Source organism: Sorghum bicolor, chromosome 6, assembly GCF_000003195.3.
Source record: "Sorghum bicolor cultivar BTx623 chromosome 6, Sorghum_bicolor_NCBIv3, whole genome shotgun sequence".
NCBI classification, from domain to species: Eukaryota; Viridiplantae; Streptophyta; class Magnoliopsida; order Poales; family Poaceae; genus Sorghum; species Sorghum bicolor.
This window is the reverse complement of record NC_012875.2, coordinates 38,941,504-38,961,199: the sequence shown is the minus strand read 5'-3', so window position 1 is coordinate 38,961,199 and position 19,696 is coordinate 38,941,504. Positions and strand designations below refer to the sequence as shown.

The 19,696-nt window shown below is 48.9% G+C and overlaps 1 protein-coding gene across 1 annotated transcript; it reads right to left on the bottom strand.

The window, feature by feature from the left end:
- Nucleotides 1,189–4,133, bottom strand: LOC110436451 (serine/arginine repetitive matrix protein 1-like). Its single transcript, XM_021463550.1, has 5 exons — nucleotides 4,104–4,133; nucleotides 3,356–4,026; nucleotides 3,197–3,273; nucleotides 2,637–3,109; nucleotides 1,189–1,776 (listed from the first exon to the last, which is right to left on the bottom strand). Exons 1-5 carry the CDS (start codon nucleotides 4,131–4,133, stop codon nucleotides 1,189–1,191), a joined length of 1,839 nt encoding a protein of 612 aa, XP_021319225.1.

Sequence of the window (19,696 nt, the reverse complement as noted above, 5' to 3'; positions counted from 1 at the left end):
GCCCATACGTGGTGGCCGAAGTCCTGAAGCTGGGGACGTACAAGCTTGCGGACGAAAAAGGGGCAATCTTCACCAACGCATGGAACATCGAACAGCTACGTCGATTCTACCCCTAGAATTTCAAGCTTTATGTTCGAATGTACATTTTGTACCAAGACATTATGAATGAACGCATGAATGAATGAGATCTTTCCCTCGAGTAATTTACTTCTTTTCGTTGGTCGAAGTTTTGACGTTAGAAGGGAGTACCAACTATGACCCATCATAAGTCGATACCCCCTCGGGGGCTAGCAGGGGGGTCCCCCCCCAAGCGTCGAAAAAACCAAGTAACTCTTTCGTTCCTATCAGTAAACCCCGCACGTTCGAGTAGTAGAGGCACCTCGAACCCTTTAAGGGCCGAGGGACAACGAGCCTGAGAACTCCTACGCCCCCGGGCTATGGTAACTCTACTCGCTTCCTTACCCTCGAGGCAATCGAGGTCGCCTTAACAAAAAGACCAAACGGGAAACACAGACACACGAAGAAAAAGAAACAAAGGAATCTCGAGCGCAAAGATAGGCAAATATTCACAGATCTCACAAACCACTTAAAAGACATCGTATTACATAAGACAGATTAACAAGTACTGTACAAGGGGCCTTAGCACCCAGAGCAGGCTCGCAGGCCTCAGTCTGCATCTTGGTCCTCACCACCCTCATCCGCACCCGAGCTAGTCTCGAGAGGAAGCACTTCTGGCTCAAATAGTTTGGCCAACCTTTCCCAGGGACCTCCGCATCATCGATCAAGGCGTGGAGCCTCTCCTCGTTCTCCGCATCAGTCTTAGAGATGTCGGTGACAAAGCCGTGAGACACCACCTCCATGTCATAAGAAAAGCCTGAGCAGACTACCGCCATCGCCCGCTTCACTCCAATATGAAGGGCGTCCCGCACTCGATCCCTCAGCGTCGCACCTAGATAGCACAGCTGATCAACCAGTGCATCGCCTCGAGCCTCCTCCCTCGACTCGTCCATGGGCTCGACCTCCCAAGAGGTCAAGAGATCGCTTATCGCCGTCCGCAGCCGACGGTTCAAAGCGACCTCCCCCTCGAGCAGGGCATTGGCCGAGCGGGCCTCGACTTGAGCGGCAAGCAGCTCATCTTTAAGCCCTACAAGGACCGACATGGAGAAATTAGATAACACAAAGCACACCTCAAAAAGAAAACTCAACAATAGAAAACGTATCGTGAGTGCTCTCCTCCAGAGGCGTATTCTCGCCCACCAACTTGGTGTTGGCCCTCTCAATCTCTTTGTTTGAGCGCACCAGCTCGGTGTTGGCGACGCGCAGGTCCTCGATCACCTTACCGGCCTGCGCAATGGCTCCATCCTTCTCCAGTAGCGCTCTCTTCAGACGGTCGACGTCGTCAGAGAGGCTGCGAGATCGAGTCCGCTCAGCCTCGAGATCCTCAAGAGCCTTCTTTTTGGCCTCCTCCGCGGTGCTCCGGGCGACCTCGCTATTCACGCACTCCACCTTCATCTTCTGAAAGGTTTCTCGGGCGGAAGCAAGGTCAGTCTCGAGGTGTCCCTTCTCCTTGCTCAGATTAGTGGCCGTTTCCCTGTAAGACAGGGCCTCCTCTCGAGCCTTGGACGCAGCCTCCTCGACTATCATGGCTCGCTCCCTCAGCAGCGCGGCCTCATCCACCGCCTTTCTTGAGGCCTCCCGAGCTTCCGACAGAGCGGCCTCCCTCTCCTTCTCCTCCTCAAGCACCAACAGCTCCTTGTAAGCTTTGAGGAGCTTCTCCTGCGATTCGAGGAGTTGATCCTTGAGGAGAGGGAGTTGCTCCCAGCCGCCCCTTGTTGCATGAATGAAGCTCAATTTGATGCAGGAGGTCTCTTTTAGGTCCTGCGAGCCAGTGATTGGGTAGTTAGAACACGAAACCAAATGTTCTACAAAGGTCAAGACCCAAAAAACACTTACAAAGTAGGCCGGCCCGAGCCCGTTATCAACAACATCAGATAGGAGCCCCACCACTTGCTTCATCCAGAGGCGAAGCTCCTCGACGTGTTCCCACTTTTCGGCCTCCTTCCGGTCGTCTAAGAAAATGTTAGGTTTAGACGGATCGGTGGAGGCCCGAATGCGGATTCGGTCGGGGCACCAGTTCTCTATCTCCTGGTCCGCGCACGCCTTAACGCCCCGGATGAGCTCCTCGACGGTCTCGAGCGACCCCCCGTGGCGCAGGAACAGGTCGACGAGGGAGCAGAACCGCCCGTCGTCATCCACCGTCCTCCAGGTCCCGGTCTCGCTGCAGCCACCACCGCCTGACGTCCCGATCTCATCTTCCTCGGCGGGAATGCGGTCCTCCCATGATCGACGCTCCCGGAGGAACCCCGGAGCAATTCCGTCCATGCCATAGATCGTGCCCCTGATCTCGGGCTGAGGGTCAACGGGGGTGCGCATCATACAGGCGAGCGCCACCACGCCGTCCGCCCGCCCCGACTCAGCTGGGATCGAAGCGGGCGCCCCCAGACGGAGCCACGCCGGGGTCGGAGGACCATAAACCGGCAGACTCTCATACTCATTTCCAGGATCTTGTTGCGCTGGTGGCACTGGTTGCGGCGGGCTGTGAGAGGGATGCTCGAGCAGTTCCTCTAGCTGCTGGCCCCTCTGCTGCTGCTGCTCCTGGAGCTCCCGCAGCTCCTGTTGCCGGTCCTGCTCCAGCAGCTCCTCGAGCTGGGACCTTCTGGCTGCTGGTCCTCCTCTCCTGCTTTCTGCTGGAGCCGCTGCACATCCCGCGGTGGTGGCCGCGTTGCCTGCTCACGCTCCTCTTCCTCCTTCTTCCTCTGCTCCTCGACGGAGCGAAGCCCGACGGGCCAGGACGTCCGCTTCGCGATGAGAGAAGTCTCGGCCCCCTCACCCATAGGGCAGGCGTCCTTCGAAGGCCCGTTGCCGCCAGATCCATCGCTTATTGTGATAGGATCCCCCTCAACCCCAGAACGGGTGGGCTCGGGGGCTTCCTCCTGCTCTTGTGGGCGAGGCGCCTCGACCCGTTTCGGCGGCGGTGGGGTGGACTCACCCACCAGGGGACGGGGCAGGGCGCTCTCGGCACCAGTCGGCGGTCGAGGGTCGGAGGAACCTGTAGACATTCAAAAGCAAAAAGTCAGTCGTCATGATGATCGACGCAAAGACAACCCAACTCCCATAGCAACAGTAAACCGCTAGCCTGATTCTTTGGAGGCCACTCCCGCCTTAAGTCTTTTTGCCATCGAGGGCTGGGCCTGCTCGAGCGTTCGCTTCAGCCTAAGGAAAGAAGAATGGGCGTAAGAAAAGCCATAACGTCAAAGACATAGGAAGATGAGAATCATAACGTCGAAAACCTTACCCCACAGGGAGAACGGCCCGCCTGCCGGTACCTCGACCGGCAGGTCTCGAACCAGGCACCTCACGAGCGGGCGCAGGCCTCGGCTCGGCAGCCCCCACCAGGCGAGCGCTAGGGCTGCCACTCCTACGACTCGCTTCCCCCTTGCCGGAGGCCGCGACGCGGCCACGGGTCAATGGCCCCGTCGCCAGGGGCTTAGCCCGATCACCCGCCTTCGACGCAGGGGGAGGTTGGGAGCGCGGGACGGACAGACCTCGCATAGGTGCGGGAGGGGTATCAGCACGGGAGCAACGAGGGGACGACTCCCTCTGTCGCCTCTCAAGAGACCCGCTTGACCCCTCCTTTGGTGCATCTGTCGGCGGGGCGTCTACGTCGACTCGAGATGGACCTTCGAGGATCCTGTCGAGACGAGATGCCATCCCCTTGGAGTCGTCACTGTCGTCATCGCCATCGCCGCCATCGTCCTCATCGAGGGATTCTTCCTCAGGCTCCCCCCTTTGTCTGGATTTCGCTCGGCGCGTCTCCAGCGCTTGGCGCTCGAGATTCTTCTTCTTCTCCTTTTTCTTTTTTAAGTCCAATGCGGACTTCTGCTTTTCAATGGACTCTCGCCGCTTGTCGCGGTCAACCTTGTCCTCCTTCACCGGAGGCCTCGAAGACCGAACATCGATTGAACCCTGTGCGAGTGGAGACAAGTTTTAAGAAGGATCAAATAAACTCCGGAATCGGAACCATAAGCAAGGGAGGAGCTTACCAGGTTGATCGACCCCTCGTCAGGCCTCATAGGGAAGCCGTTGACATGATCTGGCTTGAAGTCGCCAGCAACGGTCGCCCTGACTCGGGCCGCGACCTCGTCGTCCGCCGGAACCTCGTTAGACATCCGGCAAGCCTCGAGATCCCAGGACGAAACGCCGGGACCCATCTCGTCCATCCTCAACGGGCGAGACATCAACGGAAGAACCCTCCGGTGATGGACCGCCGAGAGGACGAGAGCGGCTGTCAGGCCTTCCTCGCGTAGCTTCTTCAAGGCGTCGAGGAGGGGGTCGAGCAGCGATTGGTGGACTTGAACCACGCCGTACATCCAGTGGTCCGGGTGCTCCGAGATCAAGCGACCGGTGTAGGCAGGAAGGAGGCCATCATCGTTCCACAAGTTCAACCACTGGGAGTCCCATCCGGCATGGTTCGATGTCAATCCCACCGGGATGTACTCGCGCGGCCTCTCTGTTTTGCCGGTCTTCAGCACCAGGTTGAGGCACCCGGCCCGCACGGGTTTCTTCACACCTGTAGTTCCGGTGGGAGCATTGAAAAGCTCACCCCGGTACAGACGGAGGCACAAATCCCAGTGGGGCATCATCCCCAGGTAGCCCTCACACACCGCGGCAAGGACCGCCGCGACGGTGATGGCGTTTGGGGAGAAGTGCTGGAGCTCCACCCCGTAGTGGTGGCAGAGCGCCCGGATGAAGCGACTCGGAATAGAGCCCAAGCCGTGGCGGTGGAACTTGGCGAAGGAGACCACGTAGCCCTTGGGCGGCCTTGGCTCCCGGTGGTCCGTCGCCAGCGCGATCCACTCCGGCCGCGACGACGAAGTGCGAGGGCGCAGGAGTCCCTCCCTCTCGAGCTCCGGTAGTTGGTGCTCCATCATCGACGACGGGCGCCAGTCATCGGCAGCGATGAGTCTCACAGGCATTTTCAGGTGGAAGGAAGGCGACTCTACTACCGCTCGAGGGTGCGCGCGTGAAATGGCATGGGAGCTGAAGCGAGAATGGAGGCAAAAGGCGGAAGGAGCGACAGCAACGGAACCACGGCGTATTTATAGACGGCAGCCCGCCAACGGACAGATCCGAAAGATACGGTAACTAATCCCATAAATGCGCCACCTAACGGTCCTTATCCCTCTCACAGACGAGACGCTACGAATTCCGCGCCGATACCGTGTCGCAATGGCTCCCGCCTGAAAAAGCGCGCCCAACGGGCAGAAAGGCGAACCGCCGTGGCCCTTTCCTTCCCCTGTAAGCCAAGGTACATACCCACGAAAGTCTCGAGAGGTCGCAGGCTGAGTCAGGGATGCCCGGCGAGTGGACGGAAATCGAGGCCTGCCTCGAGAACTCGCTGGGGATGTCCAAGGTAGGGTTGAGATGGTCGAGAGGAATCCCCCCGAAGGGAGGCATCGAGCCACTGGACTCTATCGAACGAGACCAGCATCCCCGACCACGTCGACCCCGCTTTATGAGAACGCCTCCTGGCTGCAGCTGACCCCTTCGAACGGGGCACAGGTTCTCACTTGGATTACCCGCTAGGAGCTCAATCCGGGGTAGATGACGCTCGCTCCATCGGGAGTACGTCGAAACCCCTGCACGGAATAATACGGTCGAAGCCTTTCACAACAGACATCGAGAGTGCATCCGCAAATTGGGCAGTATAACCCTCGAAGGAGTACAAAAAACTCCTCCAAGGGCTCGGGGGCTACCCCCGCAGGGTCGCTCGCACGCCCCCACGGAAACCTCAACCACAAAAATATAGTCTCCACTCGAGCGCAAGCGCTCGAATGGAGACTCGGGGGCTACTGTCGAGGATATCAGTAAGGGGTACCCCAACTGATATGCATAACGAGAATATTCGTACGCAAGTCGAGGCCTCCAACTCGACGCCCTACCCAGTTACACACCTGGTCCTCGACGACCGTAGCCTCAAACACGGAAAGAGCGTCCTGCGAATCAACCAGGGCTCGAGCGCCGGCTACCATCGAATACGGAAACAGGCTCGAGCGAATCGGAAGGCGTCGAGCGCAAGGACGCCGTCCACCGCCTGACGTGAGCACGGGAACCGTGGCATTTAATGCGCCACCACGCTCTCACCTAACCCGCCAGTCACGGGAAGCGTGACAGGGAACAGGCACCCGTCCTGTCGTTCTTTTTGCAGCCTTCCCGACCGAACGAGCCAGAACATGGCAGGATGCAGAGCGTAACATCGCCGATGTTACGGTTACTAAAATTTGGATCATGGCATCATCAGCATTGCACCGCATATTGGTTAAGCACACCTTGATGCATCAACTTAAAATGAGTTTAATTTGGTTGAATGTGCTTAGGGAATTAAAGTGTGATTATCTTGTATATCGATGCTTGTGTTGGTTGCTAAAACCCTAGGGTGAAAGATTTTCGAAAGGCTTAGGGGGGGGGGAAACCCTGATTTGTGAACCCTAGATTTGCCCCCTTTCACACAATTTGAAAACTATGCAAAATTTGAGGTTGAGTTCAAAAGCAAAGTTGTAGATCTTGTCAAGATGTACAACTTTGGTGTTTTGAGTTTTTGAAGTTTCAATACAAAATTCAGAGTAATTTTGAAAATACAGATTTCCAAAAAGTGTCCCCTTTTCCAATTTGAACCTCCAATTCAAAATCTATTTGGAATTTTGAAAAGTGACCAACATGAAAGTTGTAGAGCTCAAAAAGTTGAACAACTTTCATGTTGGGAGTTTTTCAAGTTGTTTGGAAAAATCAAAAGTAATTTTGGAAATCCTGATCTGCCCCAATTCAAAAATTTGAATTTCTTTGATTTGAGTTTTGAATTTCAAACTGTTTGGCCAAAATCACCATGTTCCACTCAAAATTAGCTCTGGTCACCAAAATATGATTTGTAGCTTATAAAATTTTGCACAACTTTTATTTTAGTGGCAATTTGGCTTTAGTTCAAACTTTGGCCGATTTTCACAAAAGACAGAAAGGGGGAGGATAAGGGCCACCTACAGTGATCCGATGAGGATCACCGGCCCCTGTCCAGCGCATCCGCCGTGCGAGCAGTGCCGCGCGCATGCGTGCAAGCACGCAGCTGCTTGCTGCCAGAGCCGCCAGGCGACGTGGACGCCCCGGGCTCGCTCCCTCCTCCACTTGAGCACCAGCGTGGACGACGCCGCCTGTGTTCTCTGTCCACGACCAAGGAAATCCCGACGAGCTTCTCTCCCAAATTGACCGTGCTCAATCTCTCTCACACCAAATTGAGCAACCCAGATCATTCACCAGCTCCTTGCGGACCCAGCGCACCTCCTAACTTACCTTCTAACTCACTCAATAGCCAGAACTCCTCGGTCTTCTCCAACTCCGGCCGGGACCGCCGCCGTGGAGCTCCTCCCGTGGCCACGGTATTCCAGTCAGTATCACGCCTCTTTAGCAACCGTTTCCAGTTCCTTTCGTGCTCCAGTTGCTCATGCGCTCGCTCCTTCCCATTGGACGCGAACAGGATCGCCGGAACGAGCTTGCCGGAGCCGGAGCACCCGCGCGACGGCACCGTCTTCGTCGCCCGCAGTCTCGGCTACCTCCCCGAGTCCCGCGACGTGAGCACCATGCTCCTCAACACTCCCTGAACCTCCCTACACCATTTGTTTGCACTCTACCGGGCCCTAGTGGCCGGCCGATAGTCGGCCATGGCGGCCGTCCGTCTTTCTCGTGACCAAGGTGTTAGAGATAGGGTAGAGTGTGAATAGAGGGTACCAACGAGGTCGCGAACTCGAGGCGAAGCTTTTGCGCACGCGCGCGCGGGCCGAGGACCTCGCTATCGGCGGCCGGGGTCACGGCAGAGCCGCCGTGCACGAGGAAGGCGGAACTGACAGGCGGGACCCGCCCGTCAGCGTCCCGCAGAGAGAGGGAGGGCCTGACGAGCGGGACCCGCTCGTCAATGACCACGCGCAGGGGGAGCAGCGCACGCGCAGCGTCCGCGTGGGCCGAGCTGGAGCGGGCCGGCCTGCGGGCCGATTTCTGGCCACTCGCTGCAGTGTTTTTCTTTTTTCTTTTTATGCAGTTTTTGAGCTATATTTGAATTTGTGTAATACATCTTGTGTAGATCCAAAAATCATAGAAATTTTTGTGTAGATTCCCTGGAATAAGTAGAACCCAAGAAAAATATTAGGTTCTGTTTTTTGATAGTTTGCAAGTGTATAAAAATTACCTCTTTTATTTAATGAATAAAACTTCTAGGAATTTTAATAATTTATTAGTATGTCCAAAAATCACCAAACTTTGTGGGGAGTCTCTGAATATCATTTCCAGATTTCACACAAAATTTGGTGACATTTGGATAGTGTTTAAATAAAATATTAATAAACCCTTACTTAGTAATTAAATAATAATTCTAGGATAATTAGGTAATGATGGGTTACCGATATGAAACGGCACGAGGGTGGCCCGATCTTCACGACAGTAGATCAAAAGAACAAGGATAACTTGCTGCGAACAGCGGGTAACTAGCTTTATACCTGACAAAGGTTGGATGCGACCAAGCGACGGGGAGAGAGGCACCGAAACCACGAAGACTTCGACTCGATCTCCAAACGACCGCAGAACCACAATCCGGAACTAATCCACACAATACGGCGCAGCCGAACGGAAGCCGTAGAGCACGAAGTAGAGGAACCCAGAGGATTCACTTCACAAGTCCAAGAAGAACAAGGAAGAACAAAGGTGGAGTAAGGCACTCAGCAGCGCGGCTGCAATATCATGTAGTTTATCAAATGATCAAAAGGTTGCTGATAGCTTAGAGATAGGGGATATTTATACTAGGATCAACCCTCCTAGATAGATATGAAAACGAAATAGAGTTTTCTGGGTGAAGGCAATGTGAAAGGACCCCTCGGAATGGATTCCCGAACTGGCTTCGCGTGACTGTTGGCCTCCAGAGCAGTTTCCAATAAACTGACCATAACTTTTTATTGGGAAGTCCAAATGCCGAACCGTTTCTTGGGTGTGAAACTAGACTCGAAGAGCATTCCAACAATGTATGCCATGTACCTCGAAATGTTGTAGATTGGTACAGTTTTGAACGGAAATTTGTACCAACATTCTGTCACGGCAGACTGTTGACCTTCTGAGCAGTCTGTACTAATTCTAGTCTGCAGGCAATATGGAGTATCAAAACTAGTCGCCACTAGATTCATTTGAACGTAGACTCGACAAGCTTTCCAACAAGTCCTCATGGGCCTTCATAGCTTTTGTGATTAAAAAGTTATGAAGATTTCTTTGCACTGGTCCATTTTTGACTTCCACTGGTCCGTTTTTGACGTGTCTTCTAGGACTTGCACTGGTTCGTTCTTCAGGGTCCGATTCATCCTTCTCTTCTTCTATATACCTGAGTACAATCAATGTAGAACACTTAGGTAGTATATAATTCTCATTAATGTTAAAATGAATCTCACAAAGTAGCGCGTGGACCTCTTGTTGTAGCTTCTTTGCACGACTACGTGTAACCGGTCCATCGATCACTTGGGCTGGTGTTGGTGTAGGTAAAACTTGAGTGATTGTAGCTTGACTTGGAGCTTGTGATATCTTGCTTACTGGCGTGGTCATATCATCCTCCCCTTCCTGATAAGGAGTCGTCCTCGACTCTAACTCTTCTGATCCAAAGAGTGGTGCTAGGACATCGGTTTGTAATGTTGTGATAACATCACAATCTTCTTGTTCCATGATAGCAAGATGTTTGAATCTATAATCATATAAACCAAGTAGTAGCCTTGAATGTGGAAACCTAAATGATTTGGTATTATGTTTAGCTTTCACCTTGAGTGGATGCTTGAATGTTGATTGCCTTGGTATGGTCTCATCATCCTCCCTCCCTTCAAGAAAAGTCGTCCACGACTTTGGTTTGCCTGAAAACAGCTCAAACAAAATAGCGGGTGGATGTACTTGATAATTCCAATAATCATTCCTTTTGTTTTGTTTATTTGTTCCATTATGAATTATTTTTGCATTATTTCCTTTTCCATGTAAGAAACATTCTCTCAACTTTGGTGAACCTGCATACAGTTTAGAGGACGGTAGCACAAAAATTTCTTCCAATCCAATCATTTGATTCATGTTGTCATGTTTTATCTTTAGAAGATCAAACTTTTCATCAAATGGATGTTGAGAACTAATGTTATTCCAAAAATTATTGTGGCAGCAAAATTTATTGAAGGGTTTAGAAGTATAATTTTTAAACTCAATGCTCCAAGGTGTGGATGAACAACTTTTCGGTGTATAGGCTTTGCTTTGCACAAGATTTCTATCTTTAAGTGGATGGTACGAACATGCTGACAACATGAATTGATCAAAACCATAAGCACCAAGCATTTGTTGCATCTTAAAAGATTTCTCACTTTGTTTATCTCTCAACATTTTTGAGTCTAAATCAGCAAACTTGATATATGTTACACAAATGGCATGAACCTGGAAGGTATCTACAACATGTTCTCCAATCAAGACAAATGTAAACTGGAAGCTATGAGTAGTATTCAATGAACCCAAAGATGTTATGTTAGAAATTTTCTCAAGCATTTGTTCAATATTGATAGGCATGTTGAGCATAGTATAACACAAACATTCAAGAGGAGATATCCTTGTAAACAAATCAGCACAAGTAACCGACTGGATGAGGTGTTGTTTGTTGTTATATGAAGTGTTGCAAGGATCATTCAAAGCACAAAGACTCTCATCAAAAAGAAATTCAGCACTTGTATCAATATGAGTTCCAGTCAAATCAGCACAAATGTTTTGGTTATGTTTTATTGCTGAAACAGTGATATCACAAGTACTCAGTATGTGTTGAACATTCAGATTTGATTTATTTTTCATGTATTTTAAATCCAATGATTCTACATGTACCAAGGTTTGAATCTCTGAATTTTTACCTTCATTGTTGATCTTAGATGGTTTTGATGAATTAACTAAAGGGTTGAGAAATGTGCAGCCATCTCTAAGATGTATGAGCATTGAAACATAATGCATCGTGTCACACATATGAATGCAAATCATCACGTATATGAACCATATCAGACCATAGAAAAGATCATGTATGATTGAACTTTGGTTATCAACTTGCAAAATTTTAGCACACGGGTGAACATGTGAAATAATCAAATCAGTGCAAATATTTCGTGTATGGTTAATCCCATTTAAACCATGTGTATTATCATCATTACATACTATTTTATTTTGCAAACTCAAATCTGATTTATTTTCAATAACTTTTAGACTTTTTGGTGGTGCAAGTACCAATGATTGCACCTCTGAAATCTTACCGTTATCCATGTCATGGTTCAGGTTTTGGGCAACACACAATGGGTTTAGTTGAATGGCTACCTTCTGATTTCTCTCAACAAGTATGGTGTTGTCTTTAGCATCCATCTCTTCTCTAGTCTCATCACCAACCTGCGCATTTGGAAAGACAAAACTAGAAGTAGAGATGAGAGTGTTAGTTTCAAAGATATCCTCACTTGGCCTGCATTCTAAATATCTATTTTTCTCTGGTGTATCCCTCACACTCTCATTGTTGACACTCTCAACCTTATAGAGGGTGGAATCACTCAACTCTCCTTTGTTTTCACTCTCTCTCATTTTGGCAATGTGGCTCTCATTCTCACATAGGTTTTGATGCACAATGACTTCAACATTTTGTGAAGCCACATATGCATGTGTATCGTTGTCATTGACAATCACTTGTTCTTCCTCATCAAAGATTGGGGGCTGATCATAATTCACAACATCATTTTCTTCATGAATTCTGTCACGGCAGACTGTTGACCTTCTGAGCAGTCTGTACTAATTCTAGTCTACAGGCAATATGGAGTATCAAAACTGGTCGCCACTAGATTCATTTGAACATAGACTCGACAAGCTTTCCAACAAGTCCTCATGGGCCTTCATAGCTTTTGTGATTAAAAAGTTATGAAGATTTCTTTGCGCTGGTCCGTTTTTGACTTCCACTGGTCCGTTTTCGACGTGTCTTCTAGGACTTGCACTGGTTCGTTCTTCAGGGTCTGATTCATCCTTCTCTTCTTCTATATACCTGAGTACAATCAAGGTAGAACACTTAGGTAGTATATAATTCTCATTACTGTTAAAATGAATCTCACAAAGTAGCGCGTGGACCTCTTGTTGTAGCTTCTTTGCACGACTACGTGTAACCGGTCCATCGATCACTTAGGCTGGTGTTGGTGTAGGTAAAACTTGAGTGATTGTAGCTTGACTTGGAGCTTGTGATATCTTGCTTACTGGCGTGGTCATATCAGGTAATAATTAGTTAAATTCTCAAAATTAGGGTTTGAGTGATTTTGGAACTATGTGATGACCTAGGGTCATTAACCCTAATGACCTTTGGCATTTAATTATTGTTTGGCCTTATGCTTAATTACTGTCATTAGTAATTAATTAAGAATTAATTAAGGTAAATAGGTTTAATAATTAATTAATTTAAGATAATTATGAATTAAGAGAAGTCTTAATGTACAGGTGCAACCTCTTGGGTAAAGGCACTAAGTTGTTAAACAATTTTAATTATTGTTTATTCTGTGTTGCACCAAAAAGACCAGTTGTACTCAACTTGGTCCTTTCTGCATATTTGTCATGCGCATATCATGAGCATTTATCATTTTGCGTATAGTGCACGTGACCGAAGAAGCGACCGTTAAGCCGAGTCCCGAAGTCGGTGCTCCGTTCGAAGAAGTAGGATCCGAGACTTGGGAAGTCTCCGAGGGTCCCTTTCTGCCCTGCAACCAAGGCAAGCCCTGGATGCATTAACCCCTCCTTGAATGTTTTAAACCTTTTATCGCTTATGAATTGAAAATGCTGCATTAGGTAGTTGAGAATTGGGTTAACCTACTTGCTGCATTTACTGCCTTGATATCTATTATCCTGTCCTTGACACCTGTTTTATTTTAAAACTGCGTAGCGATGCTTAGCCCTGCTACTAGATAGGTTTTCAAACAGGAAAGTTTGAAGGGTTGTTGTAGAATACACTTATGATCAATGATGTTTCAATTTGAGACCGGTCGGCGGACTTGCTTTAAGAATGGAGTCTTAAAGTAGTGTCTCCAACTGTGTCGGTTAAGGACCGGTCCGTTGATGGCCTGCTGGGTTGAGAATTTATAGTACTAGGCACTTGCCCTCGGTAAGCCCGGTCTTGTGATCCCTCAACGCGAACAGCTACTCGCGCACTGGGAGTGGAAAGATGGCGAGAGTAACGTGTGTGCCCACCTTACGGATCTGAGATGACCGGAAAACATCTAGATCGGCTGTAGGATGGTGGGGTACTGTGCTCTCGGGTGCTGCGAACCTGGTCAAATTTGGGGAGAGCCTGACTTGGGTTGATATATGCAAGATTTGGTTCTACATATGTCGGGTGGTTAGGAACTCCAGCTGGATTGCTAAGCGATTCGAATCGTCGTTGCTCCCGGATTGGGAGACTCAATTCCTTCGACCCTCATCGTAGTTAAATATGCAACTAAGTGATAAAATGAGAAAGGGGGAAATGTCTCATGAGGTTCGGATCCCAATTCCCGGACTCAGAGTGACATGAAGCTATGGCTGCTGGATAAATAATACTTTAATTTAAGACTAGAAATTCACAGACTTGTCTGTGGGAGGAAACTAGTTAGACTGTCCTCGAACTCCTCGGCCTCTTAAGGAGAGGAATTCGCGGGTAAAACTTGAAAGTAAGGATGCACTATTAGTAAGCTTTTCCGCAAAATACTTTGGCTCCTTGCTCAGCCACTCCTTGTCTACCCTAAGCCTGCATTCCTACTTTCTCCTCTTTTTCCACCGGGTAAGTCTTGTTGAGTACTCCCGTACTCAGGGTTTCATAACCCCTGTTGCAGGTGAGGTACAGGAGCCGACTTGTTTCGGACCCTGTTGTGTGACCGTCGTCGAGGTTGATGACGAAGAAGAGTGAGCGCGACCCATGGGCAGGGTCTGTAAATTTGTAATCGGTGTTCTTAGGTTTAAGTTGCTCCGCTGGACCAGGCTTGTAATAACACTCTACTATTTGGGAGAACTCTTTTTGTAAAGTAAGTTATGTAATACTTCCGCTGTTTTACTCTGAAACATTATTTTGGTCCTATGTCGTTTGTGATACTGCAATGTCTTCGCAACGAGTGGTCCTGGTGTTAAGGTGGCCACTTGCTATCCTGTAAGGGCGAGAAGAAGACATTTTCGTTAAATGACCATTGCTGGTGGTCAAGACGAGCTTGTTTGATACGCCCAGGTAGCGGTGGAATGAGCGTCCTGAGATGCTCATCGGGCTTCTAGAGTGGGAGGATCCCCGGCATCACCGTCAGAGGTCTTTGGGACAATGACAAGTGCCGGTGGGCCCAAACACTCAGGGGGTTCTGCCACAGCTGGTATCAGAGCATTCGTTGCTAAGGCGACTGTTGTATCCTTTGAAAAACTTCAAAGCACATTTGGATCCAATAGTATAAACTTGCCTACTTTGAGTCCAAGTGCTTTAGTCCTAACTTACCCCTGTCTGTAGGCTTTCTTAGAATTTTTGAAGTGGTTTGGAGGAGCAACATAAAGTATTGCCCTATGTTGTAAAATTTTGAATAATACCGTTGTAAATTGTTGATAGTAATCGTAAGTTCGTGCATGCATCATGATATATTAATTGGTTAAGTTCCTTCCTCCTTGTTTGGGTTGGGTGAATAGAATCAATCCTATTCTTGCTAACCTTTAAGGTCTCTCTTACTAATCCAAACTTACCCTCTACAGGATGGCCCATTGGAAACAGACCCCGCGCAAGAGGACAGGTCCAAAAGGGGTCCCCAGACATCAGTTGGCCCCGCGCAGCGATCAAGCAAGCAGTAGCCGTTCACCGCCTCAGCAGGAGGTGGACAGGTTGTCCGCCGAGTTGACCGAAGTGATGAGAGAAAGGATGTACAACGTCATGGAGATCGGCGAACTTAAAGCTCAACTAGCCAAAGAAAAACAAGCTACCGAGAACTGTGAGGCCATGCTGTCCCGTATGGTGGAGGAGAGGAATGCAACTATTGCCCGAGAGGAAGAGGCCAGGAGCACACACAGGCACGAGCTGACTAGGATGAATGCGAAGCTGGGCAAGGCCAGGTACCTTAAAGATCTGTACGTAAAGATGGCGGCCACGGTCACCGCGCAGCGGGATGTCGCGTGGCAGCGAGAGGACCAGCTCCAGTTGGAGAAGCTGGAGTTGGCACATCATTTAGATACCGTCAATGACTTGGCAATGCAATATCGTGATATTGCATTTGACCTATATCATCAGCTCCATCCACCTCCAGGCGAAGGAGAGATGGATACGGATGGAGAGTTGGCGGACGATGGGGAACCCGATCAAGGCCTCAGTGATGAAGAGGAGTCCGACCCCGATAACAACAACCCGGGGGGTAATCCGGATGATGGCAATGACGACCCGGGCTACAGCTCTGGCCACACCGACTAGCTCGGTGAAGCCGCGGGCAACGTCGTTGTAGGAATCCTAGCTTACCGTAGTAGGGTCGGGTTTGTAATATAAAGTTTCCTTTCAGGTTGAGAAGTTGTACTTGTTTGTTCCTGGTGTGTCGAACTGATGTTTAATAAATAAATGGAAGAATGTAAGATATGTTTTAAGTTATGAATTTCATGTGGTAACAAGTACCTATGACTCTTGTAGCAGATGCCGATGCGTACACGCGGATCTGATGGAGCTGGGACATCTCAGGGAGGGGATGATATCCCCAACCCTCCACCTGCTCCACCTTCTTTGGCTGATGCCATTGCTGTTCTTTTGAGTGCCACTACCGACAACGCTCGCTTGCTGCGCGAGTTAGCACAACGTCAACCACACCCCGCCCCAAATTTCAGAGCACAGCACAATGGGGACGGAGAAGCCCGGTACGTGGACTTTACCGAGACAAGGCCCCCGGTATTCACTAAGGCTGATGAGCCGTTAGAAGCGGATGACTGGCTCCGGACCATGGAGCACAAGTTCAGTTTGATTCAGTGTTCAGAAACTCAGAAGCCCCTGTTCGCAGCTCAGCAGCTTCGGGGAGCGGCAGGTGCCTAGTGGGAGAACTTCCTAGCTATCCAAGCTCCGGGACACTAGGTCACCTGGACCGAGTTTAAGGACGCGTTCCGCGCCCATGACATCCCTGAAGGGCTCATGGCCATGAAGGCCGACAAATTTCTCGCCTTGCAGCAAGGCGATAAAAGTGTCATGGAGTATGTGGCAAAGTTTAATCATCTCTCTCAATATGCCACAAACCATGTGAACACGGACAGAAAGAAGAAAGCCTGCTTCATGCGTGGTCTAAATAATAAACTTTAGACCATGATGACCACCTACCAAAATGCTACCTTCTACGAGGCGGTAAATATTGCCATCGCCTCAGAAGAAAAGAATAGAAAGCACAAAGAAGCCAAGAAGAAGGCTGCTTCTTCCTCCTTCTCTGGTCGCGGTCCAAAGCGCCAGAGAATCATTTATCATTCGCAGGGTCATGGACGTTTTCAAGCGCCGTCACCTTATCGTGGTCTCTTTTCCCCACCACAATATAGACCAGGGCAGCAGGTATATTCTCGACCTCCTGCCATCGCTATTGCACCACGCCAGCCGAACGCCCCAGGTGTTCGCCCCACTGCTCCGCCCAGCCACAATTACCCTTGTTTCAATTGTGGTAAGCCTGGGCATTTTTCGAAAGAGTGCCCTTACCCCCGCCAAACCAACCCTACCTTCCAAAGGCCACCTATGGGCCAACCCCAGCCGGGCCAATTCAGGACTGGGGTTCAGAAAGGACAAAGTGTGCAAAAGGGAAAACCAGCGAAGAAAGTGGGACAAGTCTTCCATACGGAGGTGGAGACGATCCCGGAGGGTGAACCAGTAATGATGGGTACGTTTCCTGTCGCGAAACATCCTGCTTTAATGCTTTTCGATTCTGGTGCATCTCATACATTCATCAATCGCACCTTTGTGTTAAAGCATGGCATACCCATTGGGGAAACACAAGATCATTTTTATATACAGTCGCCAGGAGGGCGGCTGAGTTCTAAAGAAATGGTTCACCAGGTACCCATCGAATTTGGTGGGCATAGTTTTCCCACTAGCATGATTGTTCTTAAGGACCAGGAGATTGATGTCATACTAGGCATGAACTGGATGGCACAACGAGGGGTTGTGCTAGACACTTTGCATCGAACCATTAAAATCCCATTGCCCAATGATAATTCTTATTTGCTAATTCAATTAGTTACTCCCAAGCGGGCAATTGGGCAAGTTCATGCCGCTAATGTGTCTGCAGTCGAAGATATCCCGGTAGTTTGGGATTTTCCGGATGTATTCCCTGAAGACCTACCAGGTCTGCCACCGGACCGGGATGTACAATTCAGTATAGAATTGAAACCAGGGACAGCCCCAATATCTCGAAGGGCCTACAGAATGGCACCAAAAGAGCTGGCCGAATTAAAAACCCAACTACAAGAGCTATTGCAGAAAGGTTTTATTCAGCCCAGTTCTTCTCCATGGGGTTGCCCAGCCTTATTCGTGAAAAAGAAAGATCAAACATTAAGGCTGTGTGTCGATTATCGTCCCCTAAATGAGGTGATGATTAAAAATAAGTACCCATTGCCCCGCATTGACTTACTGTTTGACTAGCTAGCCGGGGCCAAAGTATTCTCAAAAATTGATTTGAGATCAGGGTACCACCAAATTAAAATTAGGCCGGAAGATGTGCCCAAGACAGCTTTTACAACCCGTTACGGGCTGTATGAATACTTGGTAATGTCTTTTGGGTTGACCAATGCATCGGCCCATTTCATGTACCTGATGAACTCTGTCTTCATGCCAGAACTAGATAAATTTGTGGTCGTCTTTATTGATGACATCTTAATCTACTCCAAGACTAAGAAAGAACATGCTGAATATTTGAGAATCGTGCTGACCCGTCTTAGGGAGCATCAACTATATGCCAAGTTCAGCAAATGTGAGTTCTGGCTAGACAAAGTTCATTTCCTGGGTCATGTATTATCAGTGGAGGGAGTCGCTGTAGACCCAGGCAAGGTAGAAGATGTATTGAATTGGAAACCCCCGACTACGGTACATGAGGTCCATAGTTTTCTGGGTATGGCGGGATATTATCGTCGTTTTATCCCGGACTTTTCAAGAGTCGCCAAACCAATCACAACCTTGCTCAAAAGTCAAACAAAATTTGTTTGGTCACCTCAGTGTGAGCAAGCCTTTCAGACTCTGAAAAGGTTATTGACAACTGCACCTGTCTTAGCCCAGCCAGATATTGAAAAACCCTTTGATGTGTATTGTGACGCATCAGGGATTGGGATAGGCTGTGTGCTAATGCAGGAGGGTCGCGTAATTGCATATGCTTCCAGACAGCTTAAACCACATGAAGAGAATTACCCGACCCATGATCTTGAACTAGCCACCGTGGTACATGCACTAAAGATCTGGCGCCATTATTTGTTGGGGAATACATGCCATTTATACACCGATCACAAAAGCTTGAAGTATATTTTTACTCAAGCCGAGCTTAATATGCGCCAACGAAGGTGGCTAGAACTAATCAAAGATTATGACCTTGAGGTGCATTATCATTCGGGCAAGGCAAATGTAGTAGCTGATGCCCTCAGTCGTAAGGCTCACTGTAATTGCTTAGCAGTGACGCCTAGAGATATAACTTTGTGCCAAGAGCTAGAGAACTTGGGGATAGAAATGATTTCCCAAGGAAGCCTTGCAATCTAAAGATTGATTTCAATCTCGAAGCTCAAATCATAGAGGCACAAAAGGAAGACAAAGGCATGAAACATCTTAAAGAGAAAATTTCTAATAGAGAACCCACAGACTTTAAGGTGGATGGTGCAGGAGTAATCTGGTTCAAGAACCGGTTAGTGGTTCCAAGGGTACCTGAGCTACGTCAACAAATCCTGGATGAAGCTCATACCACGAGGTATTCTATTCATCCAGGAAGCAATAAGATGTATCAGGACCTAAAGCAAAGGTTTTGGTGGACAAAAATGAAGATAGAAATAGCCCGCTATGTGGCCCAATGTGACACCTGTCGAAAAGTCAAAGCTATTCATCTCAAATCCGCTGGAGAGTTGCAGCCTTTGCCTATTCCAGCGTGGAAATGAGATGATATTAGTATGGATTTCATAGTAGGATTACCCAAGACGGCCAAAGGCTTTGATTCTATTTGGGTCATTGTGGATCGTCTCACCAAAACAGCACACTTCTTACCTGTAAAGAAATCCTATTATACCTCCACCTATGCTAAGATTTATTTTGATCGTATATTAAGTCTGCATGGGGTGCCAAAGACAATAGTGTCAGATAGAGGCACACAATTTGTCTCCCAGTTCTGGAAATGCTTACATGAATCCTTGGGCACCAAACTTTTATACAGCACAGCCTACCACCCTCAAACAGGTGGGCAAACTGAAAGGGTGAATCAAACCCTAGAAGATCTATTAAGATCTTGTGCCCTAAATTTTCCAGATAAGTGGGATGACTGCTTGCCTCTAGCAGAATTTTCTTACAACAATAGCTACCAAGAGAGTATCAAGATGGCCCCCTTTGAGGCACTATATGGCC